The sequence below is a fragment of the Aulonocara sp. 'chitande type north' Nkhata Bay genome, linkage group LG10, assembly GCF_057382095.1.
Source record: "Aulonocara sp. 'chitande type north' Nkhata Bay isolate Kocher_YH1m ecotype deep benthic linkage group LG10, A_spYH_male_GT1.1, whole genome shotgun sequence".
Classification (NCBI taxonomy): Eukaryota; Metazoa; Chordata; class Actinopteri; order Cichliformes; family Cichlidae; genus Aulonocara; species Aulonocara sp. 'chitande type north' Nkhata Bay.
This window is the reverse complement of record NC_141353.1, coordinates 26,293,459-26,318,867: the sequence shown is the minus strand read 5'-3', so window position 1 is coordinate 26,318,867 and position 25,409 is coordinate 26,293,459. Positions and strand designations below refer to the sequence as shown.

Below are 25,409 nucleotides of genomic sequence, written 5' to 3'. Positions count from 1 at the left end.
CAGCCTCTTTATGCCTTTAATCGGCTCTAATACACCTTCATAAAACTGTATAACAATATTAGCATTTAACGAGCATATAAAAGTACAAAGAAACACTAAGGAAACAGTGTGTTCTGAGTGGCAAAGCATAAGCATAACAAAGCATAAAGCATAAAAAACGGGATAATTTCATTTTTAGTTTCATTTTTGTTTTTCGAAATGGCACCAAATTTTAGATTTTCTCTAGACCTCAAGAGGCTGGAAGTGACAAGTTCTGCCTTTTAAAAAAAAAATCCATTTCTGAATGGTCTGTAGTGTTAATAGGAAAAATAGCTCTAACCTCTAGGTTTGGAGTATTCTTTACTCAAGCTGAAGTAAAAAGTGCATTAACGATGCAAAAAAAATCAGACCTGAAATAACAATTTTTTTCAGTTAATTATATAAAAGCAGGGCATATTGATTTAAATAATTGTAACTGAGCTATGGAAAAACTGAAGAAATGAAACAACTTGATCATTTTATTTGTTTCATCTTTTGGTCATTGGTTATATTAAAGCAATGAAGTGATATAATTAAAGGTCTGAGAAAAATGCTTATTGCAAATGTCAACACAGCACATACTGATGCTGAAAAACAGACAGACAGATATCACTAAAAGCCTGAACTTACCACAACTTTCATACCCTTGATGGGTGTCTGTACATCTCAGACTCTATGGGCCTCTGTTAGCATGTTCAAGTTAATGACAGCACAATTTTAAAAAACGACCGAACAAGAGAAATGAACACATCAGCACAGCTTACATTTGCAAAGTTGCATCTGAACAAACCACTTCTTCTTCTAGAAGAATCACCATATCAATATAAATGTCCACTCGTCAATATTCTACGATAGAGTACTAGCACTGTAGAGAAAGGTGGGATTGAAGTCCACTTGGCTAACCTCTCACTACATTGGAGATAGGGTAAAAGGTCTTAACATCCAGCCTTTATGATAACAATGAAACAAAGTTCTAGAAAAGATCTTATCAATGTGTGTTTTTAATTTGTATCAAAGTTATAATTAAAGTATACATCTAAGTAATATGATGAATGAGAAATCTGAGTAATGAAACTGATTTAATATTTAATCTCCTGACCTTTTGCTGTGATTTGGTGTGTGCGTGTGCTTTTGTGCTGAGGTTGATTGTACCAGCAGGGAATCTAAATATGGCACACAGCCTAGAGCTTGTCTGAGGTCTGTAGTGCTTGGTCAGAATGACTAAGCAAATACTCAGAGAAAGTTTGATTTTTAATGTTTATGATTTAATTAATTTAATTGATAAAACAAAATTATATGAAGTAAATTGTGATTGACAAACTGAGTTTTGAAGAGTAAAGATGAGAGAAAGTATTTCTATATAATGAGCTGTTTGGAAGATTGGATCTAAGCAGATCCAGCAGAGACAGCAGAGGGATCTATTGCTGAGCCGGGGACAGAGGCTGACTGGAATTTATTCTTTATTGACAAAAAACAAACAAAAAAAGTCTGGTGCTAAGAAACAAATATTTTATGGTGATAAGTTAATAAATTTTCACTCAATTGTCACTTTTCTCCCCTTTAATTATCTTATACCAACTATAACGCATGATGGCACAGGCATGATGATTTGGCCTTGCTCTGCAGCCACAGGGCACTGTCATGGCTGCTGTCATTGAGTTGACCATGAACCATGACCCCAGAACAAATTTCCAAATGAGTGCCTCAAAGCCCAGGCCTCCACCTGACTGGAGTGAATATCCACAAACCTCAATAATCTGAAACAACATTGTAAAGAAGAGTGGACCAGAAGTCATATGGAAAATAATTATTTCAAGTTATTTCATGTCACGCTGATGTTCATCTGAGGTTGTATTTAAATCATTTTAGAACCTGTAAGGACAAAATGATTTTTTGTTACATCCTGATTACATGAAGCCTAAGAATTAAAGGAGTGTGTACTTTAGTTTTTACAATGCCTGTACAATTAGGGAACACAGAGTGGGCCAAGAAGAATCAGAGAAGCCTCTCAGATTAGAGAAAAAACCTAAAATGAGTCTACTTTCCTTCAACATGAGTACTGAGACTGAGGTCCTGCGCACAAACACCGATGATACAGAGGTAGAAATTCATCAGTGCTGCTACTGTTTTTGAACAGTGTATAGATGTGGGGCAAAGCCAATATTGATGATCCACTTTATACTCAAGACACAGCTAATAACTAACAGGTAAACCTCCACCCACCCTCCAACCAATTTTAAAGTTTCAAAGACAAGGTCTGTTATATTGTATAGCTTTCTTGTTATATGTAAAATTGTATTGTATTTATTTAAATTTTTACTTTTTAATTATTTTACCTGCATTTTTTAATCACTCTTATATTTAAATGTTCATTTGCTATTTTATCTAGGGATTGAGAGTAACGTAGTTTCTATTCTCTGTATGTCCTGTACATGTGGCAGAATTGACAATAAAGGTGACTTTGACTTCATGTTGTCCATGTAAGTCAGAAGAGAAGTCACAGGTCAAGTCAAATTTGTATTATTTTCTACTTTATTTTTTGGGTGTTAAATTAATTCAATTTCTTGTTGAAAGGTGAGGTCATTCTAAAAAGCCAGTGGCATTACATCTGTTGATTTAATCCACTCTGTCCACACTCACGAGTGGTGTTATTTTAGCTGTAGTCATGTGACTGACATCCAGTCCTCAGCAGGTTAACTCTGTACAAAAACAAAGCTGCTTTTTATTTTCATCAGTATTTTTTTATGAAAAACAATTTTCCTTGTGCATGAAGACCAAAACATATTTGTCTGTTCCTAAATACATTTTTGTTGATATGATACATAGATTACAAACTGTATGAAATGAGACCAAACCAAATTAAAAAAAAAAAAAAAAAAATTCGATTCAAATGCATTCAAGAGAAATATAGACTGATTTGGTCCATGTTGTCTTTTGTAGTCTTTGTGTTCACAGAATAAACACTGTTCACCCACCAAAACACAAACTACACTTAAAAAGTCCCAACATTTTATTTTCTTAGCGTCATTTCACCTTATTTGTACTAAAATCATCAGCATGTCTTTACCTTTATATAATGCAATCTTTTAATATACAAGTATCAATAAGCATGATTAAAAGATCACAATGGCTTTGTTATGTCTGTGTTAAAGAATTTCCCATATCCTATTATATTAAAATATTTCATATATAGAGTCTGTATTTAAACAGAGGTTTTAATAATAAAAAGTGAGTTCCCATACAAGGCAATTATAGAATTTAATCAGATTGGGAGTCTCATAAATTAAACAATCAGAAAAAGAAACAAACAAACAGAACAGCAATGTCGTCAGAGGTGTTCTGAATATCCAGATAGAAAGAGCGAAAAGATGAGCGACAGACCAGACCGATGAAACCACCTTCCGCTGCCAAATCCAAACATTCGAGGCAGCGACGGCAACGAGGCTGATCTGCCTTCAAACACCTTTAAAATTCAGGCTTTCAAACAACAGAGTCTACAGATTTGTTCAACACACAAGTATAATGACTGTCAAAGTCAAATAAAAAGCACACGCTCTCTCCTTCAGGTACAATATTAGAGTGTTGTTAGAGCTCAGCTGCTGTGTGTACAAATACTCCAGGTGACACCCAAAAAACAAAACAGTCTTTTTGCCGGTTCCTTTCTGTCTTATAAACTAGTCTTAAGCGTACGTATATATGTTTGACTCTTATTAATAAAGACTGTGCTTTTTCCAAACACAAACACTTCACACATCTGTTTTCCTGCACTGTTTCTGAGCACTACCTCAGTTAGACAGCATTGTTCTGTGAGAATAAACACTGATTCATTCGATCATTGACACAATAATCATCCAGGATTTCTTGTTTCTTCAGCAGGGTTCAAAAGTGCCCAATAAGCATCAGAACCAATTATTTGTCACATCCTCGTCACATGACTTGATTGGGCTGATGCCTCGTGTTAAGTTCAGCTCGGGTTTCCCCCCCTCAGAGATATGGTGGACCACAGCTGAAGAAGGACCAAGAAGCGACCTTGAGTGTAGTCTCACTCACACGCATACACACTCTCACACCATATACATATATACTCGCACACATACACTGACGCACATGTTCGCTTCAATGTTCCCTCGTCTCCGCAGCCACACTGAAGATTATTTGGAGATTTGCTGTTGGAGGTGAAGGAGGAACTCGTAGTACGACAGGGCCGACTCTGTTCGGTCCTCGATCATGTTTTGCATAAAGCTGGCTTTCAGCTGGCTCTCGTCCCTGAGTCACATGATAATGGGTGGGAAATAAGAACACAATGAGAAGACGTGAGTTGGGATTGCTCCTACATATTCAGGTACTAAAGATGTGCAATTTAAAATACTTTCATTCATTTTAACAGGGAAGAAGAGGAGATGCTAAAGTTTTTCAGAGCATTTCCTTCAACATAGCACAGTTGCAAAGCCTATATTTTACTATTTTGTTAACATGAAGTCTGTACTATAAAGGAGGGTTAGGAGGCCTGTTGACGACCGTCTGGGACTTTCCCATCAATAGTCGTGAAAGAAAAATTGATTTTTACTGACCAGTTAAAAAAGTGTGACGCAAACCAGAAACATAGACCATGGGCTTTCAAAGTAAAAGCTGTGCTTCAGCAGTACAACCAACACGTTTCAAAAGTAGCAACTTTTACACTGGAGGGGAACGGTCTCTGTTTGCGGTCTGCACCACACTTTTCAGTTTCTTAACTGCTCAGTGAGTAGTCAATATCTGCCCTGCAAACTAGAGGTAGCAACTCCATGCCCACCAAAGCTACTGTAAGGTGGTTTTCGATGCTGCTTTGTAATCCTCTTTGCTTGTTACACAGATAGCAAAAAGGTCTATTGGGTCATTCTTACTATTCGGTGCCATTTGAGTCCTAATGACATAATATGGTATATTTAGTGTAAAACTTGTCTAATGCTTATTTCTAAACCATTTTCTCGTATGTTTAACCCCCCTCTACCATAGAACACATTGATATATACACAGGATAAATACATTAAAAGTAAATTACTTTTATTTTAGCACAAGTCACTAAAGTACTATGTCCCCAGTCATGCTTGCTCGACTTCAGTTACAAATATAACTTAAAAAATAAAATAAAATCTAGATTTTTCATCATTTCTGGATTGGCTTATTTCTAATGTTCCTCATCAAATGTTCTTTTTTATTATTAATGCATGTTTAATACTTAAAATCTTTAAAAAATGTTGTGTCCCTGAATCAACTGTCACCCCTGTTACTCTGATAAGAATTCCATAGAACACATCACCTGATTATTCTTTTAGTCACATGACACTCCCAGATGTAACATATTTTGGAGGGAAAACTTTCAAGAAGAAGACGAGTAAGTACCACTCTTTAATCAACCCTTTTTTCAATGTTTTAGCAAGATTTTGTAATGTGGCAAAGCATAACACGTCCAACCTGTTACGCTTATTAATAGTGGAAACAATTTTTTTTTTGTAATTTTTATAATATGGCTAATAAACATGTTAAAAATGGTTCTTAGTGGTCACCATGTACTAGCTTGTTGTTCATCATACTAGTAGTAATGGCTAAGTTTAGCATAAAATCTTCCCCCTGTTACCGTCACCCCTGTTATTGCTATGTACTGTAACAGGGGGGGACACATGGTAACAGGGGTGATGTAAGATGATAGAAGTTTAGTGTTTAGGGTTATTTATACAAGTGTGTATTAGTAATTATTATTAACCTGTATATATATACACTTTTAGAAGATTTTGAATAGTATACATTTTTCAGGGAATGGCACCAATGTCTGCTGCGGAGAAGCAGCGGCGCTACCGAGCACGTCGTGATGCTGACCCTGAGAGAAGACAGATATATCTCAATAAAGAGAAAGAGAAGTGGAGAAAGGACAGAGAGGAAGGGAAAAAAAAGAAAGTGGCAGATCTCAGTGAACGACAGAAGAGAGCACAGAGAAAGCAGTGGCGAGAAAGGAAAAGAAAGCAGAGGGCTAGTGCCAAAGGCACTAGCCCTTGTCTTTGTGATTGGCACAAAGACTGTGAATGCTATGGCCTGAAGGAGATAAGCCTTAGTCAAGAGGCAAGTCCACATTGCACTGAGGGACCAACCCGGCCTGAGAACATCACAAAAGATCATATTGGTCAGTGGTGCATTATCAACTACGATGGTGAACCCTACCCAGGAATCATTCTGGAGGTTGAAGAGGATGTTAAAGTGAAATGCATGCACAAGAACGGGACCAACAAGTTCCACTGGCCAAGTCCACGTGAGGACATAACCTGGTATAGGGATGACCAGGTTGTGTGTCTGATGAAAGAACCAACACCTTTGAATAAGAGGTCAGTTCAGCTGGAGAGGAAAGTGTGGGATTTCCTTGAAAAAAAACTGGAGTTGCTGGTCTGTTGCATAGGTAAAATGTGTGAGAAAAATGTTCATTATGTTGGGTGTACAGTGAAAATTTGCTTGTTTAATGTGGACATGTATCTACCTGTGTTGGTTGGACGGGCATGGTGAAGGTGTTCAAAGTTTCTTTAAGGTGGTATTTTTTGTCACTGATGTTATGTCCACCCTGTTACCTCCTGTCCACCCTGTTACCTGTGTGTTTCTTTTGTTAATTAAATCAAATCAACAAACATAATGCATGTCTCTTTGGTTATTGGGAGGGAATGAATCAGCAAAATTAAGTTACTTAAAAATGGAGCCAATTTTTTTTTTATATTCCCTTTGAATCTAAAAACAATCTTTTGAAATTACACTGTGTCTTAAAACTGAACCTGTCTTCTTTCAATATAATGCTTGTTTAAAATACTTCCTTGAAATTTCCTTGCAGATTTTAAAAAGGGACATTGTAGCTTTTAGAAAATGTAAATATTACTATAACTGTGTATTCAAAACAGTTATTAATAGAAAATTGAATGTCCTGTAACAGGGTGGACATTTGGCACGTCATGGGTAAAGACTTTGATTTTAAAAAATATTATAATATAATATCCTTAGCTGGACCAATACATTTTTCTTATAGGTTGAAAATCCCTCTTTTAGATGAAATGTTAAAATAATTCAAAATTTTGTATTTTTTGATGAAGAGTGATCACACTGAAATGGCACCGAATAGTAGGAATGACCCTATTGGTTTAAGAGATCATCTACAGTTTTTGTCTTTACTTATCAGCCTCAACAGGAAATACAGTCCCTCATAAGCCACTTGCCTTACTTGATTTATACATTACATTATAGTTAGTATCATAAGCGTTAAAGTGCTATAATCCTAAAGGCACAGGGTGGCTTGTATTTTTTAGACCCTTTTGTTTTGCTGGGTTCTGAAAGATCAAGTCTGAAACAGTCTTATATGCCCTGAGAAAACATTAAGTCAACACATCACCCTATAAAAAACAGTTACTATAGTGAAATTTTAGCTGTTATATAGATAAAGCTATAAACTGATCTTGATCTTTTACCTGTGGAAGAGTGTGGGAAAAACTGACAGCACTACAAAAAGTATCGGTAGTTTATAACAGTTCTTAGCTAGACCACCAGGGAGCACACTTTTTACTTTTGCAACTTAATTCATTCTTTTCTAATACCCAGTGAGGTCCCACCTGATGATATGCAGGGAGGGGAAAAATGGCCTCTGGTCTCTCAGCCAACCAATGAAAGCTCTGGTTCTCTGAGACTCTGCAGTGTCCAGTTCCGGAAGCAAATACTGTGAGAGGACAGCAACAGTTTTTGTTATCAGCAAGTAGGGGAAGGCGTCAACATATGGAAATGTAGCTGGGCTGCATGTTTTGAGAAGTCTTGTTACAGAGATAGAGCAGTTGACCCAAAGTAAGAAATCCTACCAGATTATCAGGCACAGCAGCGTAGTTTGGAACTCCTAGGACCTGTGTGAGGAAGTTGGAGTGGCAGTTTCGTCCAATCCACAGGTATATCACCTTTGGGAAGAGAATGAGGTTCATTTAAATATCTTTAACTGAAGAGCAAGAAGATTACAGTACTGAGAACTGTGACTGAAGAGCTGAACACCTTTAAGTACAGCTCAGGAAAGCTCATAACTGATGTTTTTAATCTAGAACTGTGCTACATGGTTACATAAAATGTTGAGTGTACAAGTTATTATCAGGCGTGGGGGGAGAATGATTAGTGTCATGGAGAAAGCTGGAGTAAGGCTTCATCACAGAGCTACACATTTGCATAAGTCACACAGAGAAGAGGCACTAGTGATACAAAATGTACAATTCAGTGATTTCTCATTTTCCAGAAAAGGAAATCTCTCAATCTCTCTCACTATGCCAATATTAGCACCTTTTAAAAAGCCAGAAAAAAGGGCCATCTAAAGAATCTTTAGCACTGCTGCAAATAAGTAGGAAAAATGTAGGAAATAAATTAAATGAGACATTCAGGATGGGAAATGCCAAGCTGTAATTTTGCCCGACATTGAAAATTGTTAGCTTGCTCTAAGAGCTCATCTTGAAACGCACAATTCCAGCATCCATGAGGAAAGCTCCCTCCCTGCTGAGCTTCTCCACAGACAGCTGCAGCAGTCTGGGCTGAGGGATGGTCCGCTCGTTGATGTTTAATGCTCCCTGAAGATGGAGAAAAGAAAAGATCACTTAGTAATGAAGAAAAGCTGAAAATAAATAAAATCCTTCCGAAAATGGTTTTAGTCCAGTCATGTAATCTTAAAACTACACATTACGCATAAAAAGAAATAAAACACAGGGCTTTGAAACTTAAATTCATCCTCCTCACCTCGTCAGTCAGGTCGTCGACACGGTACAGAGCAGGATGGATCATCAGCATGGCGTAGGCCAGTGGCTGGTACTTCAGCTGAAGCATGGCAAACACCCGGTCATCCAGCCTGGTGCTGGTGCCTGTCCTGAAGGCTTTCTGCAAAGCGCACATATAAACACACCAAAAACCTTCAATGACGACTCAGTGGTGGCGTATTCAAGAAAGGCCTCTGGAAGTAGAGCCAGTTAGTGTTAATGTTCATAAAAATTCGTGAATTTAGCAAAGAGAGGATATAGTAGATCGATCTTTACACCAAACAAAGGTACGTTTAAGCACAGGGAAAGGTTGAAAATCAGTCAGTGGAAAAGATTAATGGCAGTGTAGCAGTTGTGTAAACCAGCCAACCTGTTTGAGCAGCGCAAGAATGTAGAGCGGGAAGAGTCTGAGGCAGGCCGGAACCAGCAGGCCAGGCTGCTGGATTGTCAACACAGACTGCCGGTAAGACATCAGCGAGTCGATAGCAGCGTTGGTCATTGCGTCTCTTGCATCGCTCAGACTTGCCGTCACCGAACGGTCAACAGCTGTGGAGAGGGACATTAAGAACTTTTAGGCAGATATTTGTGGGATTAAATAGAAGGGCTGTCTCTACAAACAACACCGACTACCAGAGTAGTTTAAAAGAGGCTCCAGTCTCACACCAGTTATGAGACAATCATGCATTTTAGGTCTGATATTGTAATATAAGGGGCGCTGTTCCTAGACCATGTTCAAAACGTAAAAAAAAAAATCTGTGATCAAGACCTCAATAATTACACTTTTTAAGACAATGTTTTTTTAAAATCAGACTTTTATGAACCTTTCTTAAATAATTTAACTGAAACAGAAATATAATACTTCTCTTTACCAGAATATGGTAAACTAAATATTTGTGTGATTAAAAGATGAACTTTCTAAAAAAAAAAAAAGATTCATTAAAATTTTATCTGCTAATCTAATTCACCTAACAGCAAAATTGTTACTGTTAAAATTCACAATATGTGTGACTTTACAAAAACTTATTTTCCTTCATAGTAACGCTCTTCTAATAACATTTCAATGGAGACTATGATGTGAATTCAGTTTGAGGAAATTAAATAAATTTGTGTTTGACAGAATGAATGACCTGCAGGCCTGTGGCTATATTGGTTCTTGTGGGTAAGCGACAGTTGTGTTGGTGGGCCAGTAAAAGTCTGATCTACTTACCCAGAGGGTGGAAAGAAAAACATGCTGAACACTGCTAAGTGATCCAATTTTATGCAGTAGGACATTTAACTACCAAATGAATTTTCTGTGAATTTAAAATGAAAAAATACGTCCGTCTTTGAGATGTTAACATTTGTGACATGACCTGTAAAAAATGCTTATATTTCCCAGCAGAGCTTAGCATTAGGATTAGTGTTTATAAATCTTTTTGAGTATTAGCCTTGTGTATATTACAGTTGTGAGTTGATAATCATCATTCACATGGCATGGCTGCGCCTTACTATGCATTTGAAGTCACAGTGCTAAAACAGCCATGCTCCACCTGATTGTTATAAGATTAAAATGAAATAAACTCTTCTGAAACATAATATCAGTATCTGTTCTCCAAGTTAACATCAGATGAGCCAGCACAGATTTGAATGCTCGGTTATAGAATGGTCGCTAGGACACCGCAGCTGTCACCACTCATCACCATCTGTCAGTGCTTATAACAGCGAAGACGATGAAAACCCTGTGAGGATTTAGGATCCAGCCAATTAAAAGAGTATTAACTGTGACAATGAAGAATAATCGCCTAGTTATGCTTTCCACAAATCCAAGTTTATCCAGATTTTACAAACACACAATCACGTATCCAGAAATTTACAACTGGTGAAGACAAAGCTCTCACACTGTTACTTCACTTTCACACTTCTGCCTACAATTATTATATACAAGTTTCAAAACAAACATAACTGGTAATAACTCTTAAGTATGCAAAAGAGATGTGCAAACTGACCAAATAAAATTAAGTATGAGTGGTAAAAAAAATAACAAAATAATTGTAAAACTTTATTATCTCATGTGAAATTTTAGAAAACAGTTTAGCACGTACCCATGCAAGCCAACAGCCCAGTGATGGCTTGAACATCAGCCCCAGCAAAGATATCCGACAGAGAATTCACCACAGGGAGACACAACGTGTGCACGCGGATCCTCCTCTCTCCTGTAAGGGACCATTCATGTTATTTAAACATATTTTAGTTCTACCCATTTATTGCATATAAAAATGTGTAAATAATAACATCTGCTTTTCATTCGATAAAATTACACTAAGTAGTTCCATCTTATATAATAATAATATTCATAAGTCACTATTTGCATGGATGTTTTTTTTTCCATTTATCAACACTATTCTGCAAAAAGATAAGGAACCCAACAGGCTCGTCTAAGTGAGCATGTGCGTACCTTTGCTGGAGGTGTAAAGCAGCGCAGCCTGGAAAGAGACAACCTGCATGTCATCAAGGTTTTCCTCGATGGACATCTGAACTGCGAAGCCGGCGTCTGGGTTGACGTTGGGGAGGGACAACAGATCTGTGGAGCGCACAAAGAAGTTTCCGTGGAACGTGTGGATGGACAGACCTGCATAGGAACAGAGAGAAATAAAAATCAATTAAACTGGACTGCACTATCTTAAAAGGTAGCAAAAAACAGAAACCATGAATGAGTCCAAATGTGTTTTCCTCTCTATAATGACTCAGAGTTTAAGCTTTTATGTCCAATTTCCATGATGAGCAAATACAGGGCTACAAAGACCTTGGTGTTAGCAACAGTAAGCATATACTACTAATACTTTTACCAATAAATCAAACATGTAAAGAGAAACTTGAAACCATATTTGGGAATTTATCGCTGTAAGGAAAAGTTTTGAACCAATTACCAGGATTTCTAAAAATGATTTTTGAGTGAAAATCAAAACTATTTGTATTATTATTACTATTACAAGTGTGTTTATCTAATTGTGCCTTGGATGATGATGAATAGACCACATTTTATGCCAAATCAGTGCAGAGTTGCTAATTCCAAAGTTTATAAACAACATCATGCAACGGTAACCTTCACTTCTATTCAACACTCAATCATCTTTAGCTCTTTTGTGCCCACAGACCTTTGGTGCAGCGTATCCTCATGACAGCCTCAAAGCCAATTTTCCTGGTTAAATATCTCTTCAGATCCTTCTGGAAGCGCTCAACCTGAGCTGGGTTATGCTGGTGGTGGTAGGATGGGTAGTAGTAAACGCTCCCTGCTGAATATCTGGATATGCATCCTGCAATAAAGAGAGAACACACAGAAATGGAGAGAAAAAGCTTTAAAGTTTTGAAAAAACAGACTGGTTAAGAATTTCTATCAATTTCCATCTCGTTAGGGAAGAAATAAAATCTGATAGCATCGATTCTGTAATCAGATTTCCTCCCATTAACAACAAATATTTTTGTGCTTAACGTTTTTACCACTCAAGAGTTTTAAAATCTAGGAATATGAGGGGATTTTTAAGCAAGAGGTTAACATGATAAAAACAATAAAAGATCCACTGCATCCATCTTTTCCCTCCATTGTCCCCCTCCAGTCCATTGAGGTGAGATTTACCAAGAGATGCCAGGTCACAGTACTGAGCACTGAGCAGGAACAGGTCTACAGCCACCTGCTGGCTGGAACAGTCCAGAGCCAGCTTCTTGTAGAAGTCTGTCGCCGGCGCTAAGTGCTGGATATCCTGAAAGGAATGCACATCAGATAGCGCCATGAACATAAAGTGTAAATGTAAAGCAACAACTCAAAAGTCGTCCAAAGTAAAACAAATTTTTACAGTTTGTGGAAAAGCTGACATTTTTTAATCCTGATTTAACCCTCTGGTTTAAGATCACCAAAATCAAATAACTCTAAACATAAAAAGGTAAATCTTCTCTCTCTCTCAGTCTCTGAAAAGTTAGTTTTTCTACAATAAATCTGATCTTATTCCAAAAAAATGCTTTTATTTTGCATTTACTAGAAAAGTTTAAAACTAGCTGTCAAACATTCGTCATGTCCATTTTTGTTCTATGACTGACTTGAAACACTAGTCATTAAGACTTACTTTGTTTAATATAGTTATGGCAACTGGTGTCTACATATAACACAATGGTTATATTTAAATCCCGCTGTATACCATTCAGCACACTTCTCTCATTACCTTGGCAGATGCCCGCTGGTTGGGGTCCTCTCTCGACTGCAGTGCCCCAACACCGAGGTTAGGCAGCTGCGTTTGAAACACTGACATGCGCCCTCCAGTGGGGGACAACAACTTAAAGGCTGCTTGCAGAGCTGAACCCAGGGCGGACTGCGTCTCCATCGTCTTCTCAAATAAATTTGGCAGGCTCTTCAACAGATCCTGCACAAGCTGAAAGGCAAATGGGTGGACATGAGTCATATTTTTATGACGTGTTATCGCTATTAATCAGAGAAAACGGATATGAATATAAAGCAGCAATCAATTTTACTTCCTACATAATGTAAACACATAGTAAACTGTTACACTGAATCTCAGTTTCAGAATACAGTCATTTATAAATTAAACAACACAGGACTTTAACAAAATGTGCATATCTGACCTCTTTGCTTTCATTGAGGTTTACTAGAAGGCTGTCTGGTGTTGGTAAAAAGATATCTGTAGAGAACAAAACGTATTTATTTAAACAAATATAACAGTAGGTAATGACAACCATAAATCAAACAGGCGAACAACCATAAAGTGGTTTCATTAAGAAATAAGAGTCACTGCATGTATTGCAACAGTTTTTACAAAGTTTCGCTTAAAATAAAGGCGAAAAAACATAAATGTACTAATTTACCAACATGGCATTCATGTTTAGTGAGCCAGTAAGTCTGTGACCTTATATGTTTGCTGGTTCTCGATTCCTGCAGCAAGTGGGCACACAGCTGATGTCAAGTTACTGTGATAATGAAAGTGTGGCCTTTGCCGTCAGCTGCGTCTCACCTTCTATGTCAGACACGATTAGCATCTGAGGCTGGGAAAGTCCTTCCTGGAGGTTGTAGAAGTGGATGGTGCTGTCAAAGGTGATGAAGCCTACCTTAGTCCGTGAGTCTCCAGGAAGTCTAGGACACATAAACACACACTTCAGTAAAGCTTGCCCTTATGTGTCAGGGATAACCTATTTTCATCGAAGTTAGCAAAGACCCAAATTAAGATCCTTCCATTAAGATATTATGTTGGATCGTGTTACTGCACATTACAGAAAATAACCATCTGTTGATCAAATATGTAGACAGGTGGTCAGAGTCAGCCTGCCAGGGGGTCCAGTTTGTCCTATATAAAAGGGATCAACCTTCATGTGCAAATATTAACTGTACATGTTTAATATGAGTATCGTCCACCAGAACAGTGTATGACAGAAAATAAGGTACACTATGTTGCCAAAATTATTCGCTCGTGTACCTTCACATGCATATGAACTTGGGTGACATTTTATTCTAATCTATAGGTTTTCATATGATGTCAACCCACCCTTTGCAGCTATAACAACTCTTAAACTCTTCTGGGAAGGCTTTCTTTACGGTTTAGCAGTGTATTTATGGGAACTTTCGATCATTCTTCCATTCCATTAAGCTCTCTACAAACTGTTCTTGAGCTAATCTAAAGTTCAAATAAAGTTTGGAGATTTGTAGCGAATGACTGGAGAAAGTCAGCGACCTCTGTGCACTATAAGCCTCATTGTTGCACAGGTGGGATCCTATCACAGTACCATGCTGGAATTCATGGAACTCCTGAGAGCGACCCATTTTTTCACAAATGTTTGTAGAAGCAGGCTGCATGCCTAAATGCTTGATGTTATACTAAATACGGAAAATTACTGTTTAAAAGGCTATTTTGTCAAAAGGACTCTAATGAATCAAAATTAAAGGTTGTACATACGAATTGATGTTGTCCAGCAGTGACTGACAGAACACATTTAGGTAGCCTGTCTCCACTGCATTGTGGGAAACGTCCAGAACGAAGAGGTAAACAGCAGGCTGGGGTGGCCTCAGCTGAACAAAATCAGAGCAAACACAAGCTAGTTAAAGCAGGGTTAATAAAAAGAGACAAAATTACTATCATGTACACAGAAGACTGCACAATTTCCAACCCTCAGAATTTAATTTAGCAGGTTAAAATAGCAAGTTAAAAGCTTAAAGTAACCACTAACTGACTTTGCCCTGAGACAGAGTCCTGGAAAGTATTTTCCCTGCAGAAGGCTACACCTCTCCCACCATCTTTGAAATCTCCCTCAGCTTTCAGATCATAATTCTTCAATTTTACATCACTCTGAAAATGCCAGTTTTATAATAGCATGGATTTAACTGGTGACAGATGCAATGTTAAACACCTACCATGTATTCTGAAGGAGCAATGAACTCAATGGTGGCATTCTGGACCTCAGGTCTTTTGTGTGGTTCTCCATATGATCTGCTGACAGGGTTGTACATGAACTCCTCTGGAACTACACACAAACACACAAAACTTCCAGTGAGATTTTAGTACTGAGTCAGATCTTCTACCTGAGGTGAAAACACATATAAACTAACAAAATCTTCTTTCCAAAGTAGGTGACATTATTCTCTCTTTGTACTTAATCTGTGGGTGGAAAAAAAAACCCTCCTGTTACGTACCATCATTAACCCGATAGCAAAGGTTGCACTTCCACCTTCTCTGGTCCAGGAAAGAGACAAAGGGATTGATGTAGGTTCTGCAGAACCGACACCTAACAATCGTGCTGGATGTCACAACAGGAAGCTGCTGTATTTATAAAAGCAGATGAGAAACAACTTCTGTGAGATGAGAGCCTCAAGGCAAACATTATCTGGTATGCAGCTTATTTCAATAAAGACGTTTCTTGTTGCTGTCCAAGCTGTGAAATGTCTCTGGAATTTGTGTCCTCAATTAACAGGGAAACATAAACGTAGTCACTGTGATAGATTTTGCCCAGGGGTGTATTAAGTCAAACCCTACTGGGAAATAAATAGCTGTTAGGAAGACACTGTTTAACCAATACAAATTTGATGCAGCTCATGCATCTTTTTAAAGATAATATAGCTGTTATATGTTGGTGTTATATGAGGATGAAACGTTTAAAAATGGCTCTGGGAATGCCTCATTTTTAAAAGCACCACTAATGAGATTAGACAATTAGCTCCTGTAACATATACCGTAATTGTCGGGCTATAAGCCGCTACTTTTTGCACAAGCTTTGAACCCTGCGGCTTTTAGTCAGGTGCGGCTTTTCTATAGATTGTCCATGATTTTTGTGATATCGTAAGACGATTTGTTTTGTTTGTTCCGCTGTTGTACGGCACTACGTTGCCTGGCGGAAGGATCGGGGTTCAAGAGTGGTATGTTGGTCACATGTCCATCCGCCAGGCAACATAGTGCCGTACAAGTAGCGCGAAAAACAAACTTCAAAGTAGCGCTACGCGTTCAGCGGGAGTCGTGGATGACGAGCGGCGATAAACTTGCGAAAAGCAAGTTGTGCTCAACTCCACCGGTGGATTCTGACAGCGTGGAAAAGTGTGAAAACATCCACGATCACCAACGGATTTCGAAGGGCTGGACTGCTGCATGATGAAGAGGAGGACACCGCCACGGCCCTTCAGAGGGTGTTCGACTCCGACACTGACAATGACAATGAGGATTTCTTTGGTTTTGAAAGTGACAACGAAGGAAAGAAGCTGAGAGTGGATGACGAAGCCATCCTGATCCTGTTCGTATCCGACACTGGAGAAGAGGACTTTGGTGGTTTTAGAGCGCAGGAAGATGGTGGTGAATGACTGACTTTTTTTCTTGTTAAAGCCGTGTCACTGCACCTGAGCCTAAAAGGTAGTCTGAATCTATTTTTCTGGTGTGCTGTAGGTTACTGTTATGTAATACATTTGTTACTCATTTATGAAGCACAGCACATGTGCAAATATGTACCCATAACTTGTTTTTCAAAATATTAATAAAAGGGGTGTGTCTCCAAACAGCCATCTCTTTCCTGACAATTCCCTTTGTGCATATTCTCTTACATATGATGAGTCAACATTGAAACACCTGCGGCTTTTGGTCAGGTGCGGCTAATGTATGTACAAAACAGGATTTTCCCCTGATTTTAGCTTGTGCGGCTAATATTCAGGTGCGCTTTGTAGTCCGGGAAATACGGTATATGATTTCTGTGGGGAATTCATTTAATGAACTATAAGTCACAGGCATATGTTTAAGGAAGAAGCCAGAGGAATGAGGCACCTATTCCAGAAAGACACAGAACAAACTCATTCACTCTGAGTTAAGCATGTGTGTGCCACTAAGTAAAGAGGAAAGTCTGTTCCACTGAAGGGAGACATTACCGCACTTTTATCATTCAAACCAGACATGCAGCAGTTAAAGCAGCAGAAAGAGTCAATATCCTAACGCTACATTTTATTCAATGCAATCCTCTTATTTATAATTTAGTCTTTTGTCAATGTGTGATAAGTGCCAATTGCCAGGTTTGACCCAGTGATAATGATGACATAAAACTGCATGGAAGCGTTTAAGATCAAGACAAATTCTTATCCACTTCAAATGAGAGAAAAACAGACAAAAACAGAAGTTAATACATGCAACCTATATTCATAAACAGTCTATAAATATTCTCACCATATGACATAGCTATGACAGCGATATATGGAGAGAAATTTGTCTTAAAGTGTTAGTGCGTGAAATGATTAATACATGTGCAAATGCATAATACTGCAACCCCTGCATTCATGTAAATAACCAAAATAAGTCACTGCTTCGAAAGACATTTGAATGCTGGGAGAAAACGGAGACATCTGAGCTTTGGGTGTAACCCAGTATCGTTTCACATAGAGCAGACCTTTTTTCTAAACAGACAGAAATACCTCGCCACCCTCTGTCTAAAAGCCATTAACCTACACCTCTAATTGTTGATACATGATAATGACTACACACATTTGTGACTAAATTGTCTCCTATGTGTCACCAATATTATGTGTATAACTACTTAAATGTGAGGACAGAAATCAGTGCTGTCTCCTCACACTCAGGATTGATCATAAAAGTGGTAATGATAGTAAACATAGGCCCCGGGTAACAAATCTCCAGCTGGGATTGTGGTGATGTGTATGACATGTAATTAATGTTCTCTGCTTTGAAATAAACGAAAGATAGACTCAGCACTTGTTGCTGAAAACCTGCTGGCTTGCAGCTGAGGTTCACAGTGGAAGCTGTTGGAGTAACTGACCCAGTTAAACTGACTGACAACTTAGAATGAACATTCAATAATAAATTGACACGTTACCGAGAGGTCTTTGAATGGGTGAAGCAGCAAGCCCAGTGGCATCTTGGCTTTATTGAGCAGAGACTGGGTCTGAGGGATGCTGGTCAGTGTAGAGCGAAAAACTCTGGAAGCACACAGAGTGGCAAATTCAGCGTTTAGGCTGTGTGCACTTAACACGAAACAGTGATATGATTGATGTCCCACTTTAAACAAAGCATTTCTTAACCATTTATAATTTTGAGTTTAAAAACATAAAAACTAAACAGAGATCATTTACAGTATTACTAGCTGTATGAGATAAAAACAATCAATTCAATGAAAGACAAATGCAACAACACGGAAAATTAGTTCATTATGACTCACTCTGGGCTGCAGTTGAGTTTCTGCAGGTCCTGGGTGAGGCAGGGAGTCGGGGCAGGGACTGGAGCCGGTGGCAGCAGGTTCCTCTCTTGCAGGAGGTTGACCACTCTCAGGGCCTCTGGGGTGCTGGACTGGAGGCTCATGGCTGCTAATGATGGGCTTAGCTGAGCTGGCCCCAGGCCACCAGGTGGCTGAAACAAAAAAAACAAACAAACAAACAAACAAAAAATACATTAAGCCTGATAGTCTAATAATATTTACTTGACACAATAAATGTGAGAATTTTGAAGTCCACACGTGTTCAAGTGCTTTTTCCTAAATTCGTATCTTGAAATAAAATTAATTTAAAATTGATTTAAATATTGGTTGCAAACTGTTCCCTCACAAGCCCTTTACTATAATTCACCTAAGTTTGTTTAGCCATTCCAGTTCTATAACCAGTTCAACCCTATGCAACAGTGAAAAAAGCAACCCAGTGTTGGTTATTCTCCTTTCCATATAACCAGTACGTGTTTTGCATTCATGTGCAAGTCAATGAAAAATCGAATAAACAAACTGTGTATGCAAAGTCATAACAACCATCTGCCTCTCTTCATTGGCAGTGAGGCGGTGGAGAGGGTGAGCAGTTTTAAATTCTTGGGGGCAACCATATCACCTTAGTTGCATGGAAGGCCCAACAGCGCCTCTACTACCTGAGGAGACTACGGAGCGCACACATTCCCAGACCTCTGATGTTGAACTTCTATAACTGTGCCATCAGCAGCGTCCTGACGCATGGATTTCTAGTGTGGTTCCCCAGCTGCACCAAGGCCGACCAGCAAGCACTCCAGCGGGTGGTGAAAGAAGCTGGCAGAATTATTGGAACAATTCTGCCAGAGATCAGTAATATCTTCCCCACTCGCTGTCTGAGGAGGGTGCACAGTATCCTGCGGGACCAACATCACCCTGCGCGCCACCTTTTCCACCTGCTGCCCTCAGGGAGAAGGTACAGGTCTATACAGGCCAGAACATCCAGACTGGCCAACAGCCTGTATCCACAGGCTGTGAGGCTCCTGAATTCTGCCCCCCTCCCCTCTCTGCCCCCCTCTCACGGACAATAACCATATCCAACTTCTTAATAGCACTGAACTGGTTTGCATTGGTGCATTATATCTTTATTCTCTCTCCCCCCTCTTTCTTAAATAGACAACCATCATATCTCACAGTACAATAATATTGAACGGGTTGCATTGTTGCATTTTGTCATGTTTCTCAGGTCTTTGTCTGAATGTCCTATGAACATTACCTGTCTTGTTCTCATGTTGTTGCTAAGGATTGTCTCATTGCACTGAAGTCACACTGGGTTAAATATTTACACTTGGGTTTTAAGGGGTATTTGTTTGTTTTTTTTACGGGTTGTACGGAAGCCCCAAACGCAATTTCATTGTTCTTTGACAATGACAATAAATAAATACTTGACTTGACTTGAAAGTGTTCTAAAATTATGTGGAACTGGGTTGTGACGTTAGGCTCACCTGCTGATATGGCTGAGGTGCTTGAGTGTAAGGCTGCGTGGCGGCTTGCATCACAGGGTGGATGGGAGGGGTGGCGTGGGGAGCTGAGGTGTTCTGGTACCCAGGAGGGAGCGAAGGGTAGTGGCCCAAGTGCCGACCGGGTGGTCCAGGCTGAGTCGGGCCAGCTATGGAAGAAACAGTAACATTAAAAACATTTACACTTACAAAGGTTTACATGAGAACTCAAATAGCAGACATCACTAAAAATGGGAAGCTCTGTGGCTGACAGGTACACACAGCAGCAAGGCATATTAGTCACCAACTTAAATAAAACCCAGTGGCAATGTTTCGTGGTAATGAGGATTTGAATGTGTTTTTATAGGCTTAAGCTACTTAATGTTTGTCTACACAAACAATGGCTGTTAGCAGAAGTTGTTTATTGTGGATTTTGTTCTTTTCATGGGATTTGCTGATGATATGAAAAGTATATTACAAATTCCGAGACGCCTGCTGGTATGGAACCAAAGGGAAAAACAGAAAATAAAAGACTGTTCACCAGAGCTGACAGTCGCAGTGGGATTTGTGACAGTTAATATTTAGATATTTGTACTGAAAAGGGAATCCAGTTGGGATTCAAGACGTACATCACACAATTAAAGATTGTACAATAAAATGTAGAAATGCCTCATATTCGTCAAAAAATGCAAGGGCAGGCATTTGCAAAGGCTGCAAATGTGACTGGTGTGTGCACAGAAAACCGCCTTACCCATTTTGTTGTCAAGATGATTATAGCTGTTTGTTGCTTGCGGGCCATTGCCAGCCACAGCTCCTGTTTCAAAGCAAACACAGACATGATATGAATAATTTAAGCGGCACTTTGCCAACCACAAATAACAGGGATGGAACAAAATGAACTACAAAAAGGGTCAAAACAATGACAATACTAATGATGACGCAAATTAAAGAGACACTAAACATGTTTATGGGAAGTATTATTACATTGGTGATTTTAATATTTAGAAGTTGAGCCACATGGAAGACATGGTGAGTCTAGATGACTGAAAAGGTAAAACACACCACCAAGAAATAATTGTTTCCATGGATGCTCAGTTTAGCACTAAAAAGATACAGAGTTACTATGAATGCCATTACAATATCTCTAGATTATTTTTCATTTTATATCCATTATTCTTTAAGACTATGAGATGAAACCTCTGTATATGCTCAATAGTGCATCCAGAGATACAAGCAAGAACTGTACAGATGAGACAGGACTGGCAGCACAGCACTGACACAACATCTAAGAGCTGAAAACTGATTTTGCCACACCTGGACATTCAATATCTCCCTCCTGGCTGTCGGGCTTAGTGGGGGAAAGAGTGCTGTTAACAACACCCCCACACTGAGCTGGCATGTAGTGGAAGGAGCGGAGGGAGGGAAACAATGGAAGGTGATCAGGAAAAAAAATATATAGAGAGATAATAACACGTTGGCTTATACAAAGGATATGCAGTCATTAAATATCACGATTATCACATCTGTGGGAGTAAAATGTTTAATGATTATTCTAATGTTTCCAAATGTGCTGAAATCTGGGCTCTGTGTTTTAAAAAAAACTTATAAAAAGATTACACATACCATCTGCTTTAGGTGGTGGTGGTGTGGCATTTGCCACTGGAGGACCAGTGGGAAACGATGTGGGTTTCATTGTTGGTGGTGGGCCTGCAGGTGTTGGACCTGTAGGTGGAGGCCCATAAGCAGGCCTGTTTGACTGGCCTTGGTATGTATGGGGCGCCATGGGATTCATTGGTGGAGGTGCCACACCTGTAGAGAAACAAAGACTGTAATTTGTCATGATTTCCTCTATTCAGTGTATAATGAGCTAATTACTTTGCATACAAAATGTGAAAAATTTGAGAGGTTTCTTTGACACGAGAACTGGAAAACTTTAAAATTAAAAGGCTTGAATCAATGACTATGTTTATCTTTTCTTCTCTTTAATAAATGACTAATTAATCAGAAACCAGTGTAGCTTGTTTCTCTGGCACACAGCCGGGACTTTAGCAACATCTTCTATCATCCCTGTGAATCTGCTGACATCATGTTACAGCTTTCAGCTGGTCAGTTATCACTTCTAAAATTATGTCAAGGTTGCAGTCTATGTAAAACAACTCCAACATGCTATCATGTACAAGACATCAGAGTGTACTGTACTGCACTAAGCTCCAGGCTGTGGTGACAGCAGCTGGTGGCGCTACTAACCTACAGCAAGTTAACCTCAGAGCACAAATGAATTCATCTGCACTAACACACCAGCTAGTTCAGGACTGTCTGTGCCCAAACAAACACTTCTTGATGAACTTAGTGATGACTGAAGACAGCAAGTATGTTTACTCTTTTACTATGTTAATTATGCAATTTCCTAAGCTTGTATGCCAAGGGTGGGCAACATTTGCTTTCTGTCTTGAAGAAAGAGTCCCGTTTTACCTACTTAAGTTAAACTTAAAAGTTAAAGTTAAACCATCAATTTGCTAGACAGCATTACCTCCTTTACAACAGGTCTGGCCAAGACGAAACAATTTTTGTTTGTTTTGTTGTTTTTTTGCATTAATATGAGACACTCCAAACTAAAACAATCCACCTAAACACTTATTATTTAATTTTTGTAATATTTACTGTTGTAGAGCAGGTGTTTGCAGCAATGAACTAAGAAAATATAAAGGTTCACAGACACAAATTAGGAGCAAATATTTAGTCAGAAGAATGACTAGTGAGAATTTAATCATTTTGTCTATGACTTGGACAGGTATCTGAAACTTTAAAACCGCTGCAGTAGAGACCTGTATCACCAAATTAGAGTGAATTAAGACATCGACAAAGATTACTAAATACATTAAGTTATTAGTAATTATGATGTGTGTCAGAAATGTGTAATTTAGTTTAATGAGAATAACTGCACCATCAAATCATGCCATCGGATGTTAAAGGGATAGATGTTTCAAGATCAGCTAAGAGCTCTAACATGATGTCTTTGTCGCCTCACAGAAAAAGTGGCACACCTTCTGTTAGAACTGGGCTTAGAAGCACTGCAGACCAATTACAGTCTAGTCTAGTGATTCAGTCACATTCAGTGCTCTTTAATGATTTGGGGGGGATTTGTTTAGACTTCTTTTTTAGGGATGCCTGGGGAGGATTTAGACTGTCTGTCAGGCGGATGTATTTGTGTGTGCATGTGCTGTATAGGTTGCACACACAATCAGTGGCTGTATAGGTTTCCATTGATAGCTAGGACCAAATCCAATCCACTGGAATTTTATGCCTGATCATCTCAATTCCTTTTATTAACACTGCAGTGGTTTTCTAACAGTTCACACTGCAAAGCAAAGATTTTGTTCCACACTGTGGGAGATAACACAATAGTTGCACTGATGCTGGAAACCTATGTCCTCCTACTTTTCTTCCCAAAAAAACAACAACAAAAACACAAAAACAAAAAAGGACCTGACCTATATGAAGAAAATCTTAATAACATCCATCCTTAATGAAGTTTTAAAATGTAGTTTGGCAGGTTCATTATGTATATAGACATAAAATGGCTTCAAGTATGCTTTTGCAGACTGGAGCAACTCAACAGAACAAAACCCAATTTCATGATCACAAGCATTTTTTTTACCACTTAAACTAAATGCCCTTTGTGCCCATACAGAGTTTATTCAAAAACTGATTTATGTAGTAAAAGCATAAATAGACAAAGAACTTTAAAAAAAAACAAAAAAAACCCTTTCCTTTACAGTTTTCAATGTTACAGAAAATGTTTCACTAATAATAATAATAATAATAATAATAATAATAATAATAATAATAATAATAATAATAATAAGAAGAAGAAGAAGAAGAAGAAGAAGAAGAAGAAGAAGAAGAAGAAGAAGATATCAACACATAGTTCTGATGGGGCAATTTTAAATCAAAGTTGACTGAAAAATTAAAGACTCAAAGCAACCGTTTGACCTCTGCAAGTACTGCACTAAAACAAACAAAAATCTAGGTTAAATTACAGAAATGCTTTGTGAAATCACTTTGCCTCTGTGGTCACATATTACACAACCAATTTATGTCAAGCTAAATCATGTAACAAAGCCACTTCCTGTTACTAAGACTCTTTATGAGTGTTTTTTGTTACCGCTGTGAGCTAACTGAAGGCTACCCTTAACCCTCACAGGAAATTAAAATGTAACCAATAACCTTGAGATACAAATGAGTGAAACTGGTTAATATCAACAGCATTAATTTGTGCATTTTTCATTTTTCATCATTATCACCAGAGGCTGTGCCAAAAAGTAAAAGTGGTCCCAAAAGCTAAATTATATTCAGTATAAGAAACAATATGGTTTGTATTTGAACTTTGTATTCAGACTAAATGAGTTTCTGTGCTTGGGAGGGAGCCAGAGGCCACAGCAGGCCAACATGTTCAGTGTAGGAACAGAGGGCAATGTCCAGCTCCAACATATCAGCATTCTAGATATGCATATCTCCAACACATATCAATGAAAGAAGACAATGACAGGGAGAAATTAAAGCAATCACACCACAGAAAAGATACCAGAAAGGAACAGTGCCAAATTAACACACATTACAGTATATATTTTCAAGTAATTAAATAGGCAATAATTGCATGATAATAATTGGTTAAAGTTCAGTGCTTTCAGTGAAACCCGACAGGATGATTCATCTATTTACTGATTTGACCCCAGGACAGGGGGCATCATTATGGTTTCATTTGCAACAACTAAGAATTGTTGCCTCACCACTGTGTAATTACATCTTTTTTTAAAATGAAATTGCATTGGGTTAGTGCAGTGGCCTCTGGAAGTTCAGTGTTGTACACAGAATTCAACTGAACAGTGCATACAGTGGTGTGAAAAAATGTTTGCCCTCTTCCTGATTTCCGAGTGTTTTGCACATTTGTCACACTTGTTTCAGATCATCAAACAAATTTTAATATTGGACGAAGATAACCCGAGTAAATACAAAAAGCATTTTTTTAAATGACGATTTCACTGATGATGGGAGAAAAGTTATCCAAACCTACCCGGTCGTATGTGAAAAAGTAATCTCTCCTCTTGTTAAACATAAATTAACTGTCACTAAACACATTTTTTGGAAAGCTGAATTCAGTTTCACTAAACTCAGGCCTGATTACTGACAGACCTGTTGAAACAAGAAATCACTTAAATAGAACCTGTCTGACAAAGTGAAGCAGGCTAAAAGACCTCAAAAACAACACATCATGCCAAGGTCTGAACCTGAGAAAAAGTCACTGACAGTTACCAATCTGAAAAGGTTTACAAAGCCATTTCTAAGGCTTTGGGACTCTATTGAAGCCATTATATACAAATGGAGAAAACTTGGAAGATTGGTGAAGCTTCACAGGAGCAGCCGGCCT

At 38.4% G+C, this 25,409-nt stretch overlaps 1 protein-coding gene across 3 annotated transcripts in view; it reads right to left on the bottom strand.

Annotated features, from left to right (window-relative positions):
- Positions 1 to 2,737: 2,737 nt before the first annotated feature.
- The window catches only part of sec24a (SEC24 homolog A, COPII coat complex component), a 35,509-nt gene continuing 12,837 nt past the window's right edge, over positions 2,738 to 25,409 (bottom strand). Inside the window, exons 3-24 of one of the 3 annotated variants that reach the window (XM_086309295.1) lie at positions 21,605 to 21,790; positions 21,296 to 21,373; positions 20,733 to 20,795; positions 19,988 to 20,151; positions 18,477 to 18,664; positions 18,135 to 18,237; positions 15,469 to 15,595; positions 15,190 to 15,299; positions 14,735 to 14,847; positions 13,799 to 13,917; positions 13,413 to 13,468; positions 12,995 to 13,201; positions 12,415 to 12,538; positions 11,936 to 12,094; positions 11,236 to 11,409; positions 10,883 to 10,993; positions 9,172 to 9,347; positions 8,785 to 8,922; positions 8,514 to 8,618; positions 7,875 to 7,967; positions 7,635 to 7,738; positions 2,738 to 4,284 (exon numbers count right to left, since the gene is read on the bottom strand). In XM_086309295.1, coding sequence (XP_086165421.1) covers positions 4,170 to 4,284; positions 7,635 to 7,738; positions 7,875 to 7,967; positions 8,514 to 8,618; positions 8,785 to 8,922; positions 9,172 to 9,347; positions 10,883 to 10,993; positions 11,236 to 11,409; positions 11,936 to 12,094; positions 12,415 to 12,538; positions 12,995 to 13,201; positions 13,413 to 13,468; positions 13,799 to 13,917; positions 14,735 to 14,847; positions 15,190 to 15,299; positions 15,469 to 15,595; positions 18,135 to 18,237; positions 18,477 to 18,664; positions 19,988 to 20,151; positions 20,733 to 20,795; positions 21,296 to 21,373; positions 21,605 to 21,790 — 2,813 coding nt within the window. In that variant the 3' untranslated portion in view covers positions 2,738 to 4,169. The remainder of the gene's footprint in view (positions 4,285 to 7,634; positions 7,739 to 7,874; positions 7,968 to 8,513; positions 8,619 to 8,784; positions 8,923 to 9,171; positions 9,348 to 10,882; positions 10,994 to 11,235; positions 11,410 to 11,935; positions 12,095 to 12,414; positions 12,539 to 12,994; positions 13,202 to 13,412; positions 13,469 to 13,798; positions 13,918 to 14,734; positions 14,848 to 15,189; positions 15,300 to 15,468; positions 15,596 to 18,134; positions 18,238 to 18,476; positions 18,665 to 19,987; positions 20,152 to 20,732; positions 20,796 to 21,295; positions 21,374 to 21,604; positions 21,791 to 25,409) is intronic. The other 2 variants (XM_086309296.1, XM_086309297.1) reach the window with 2 other exon arrangements.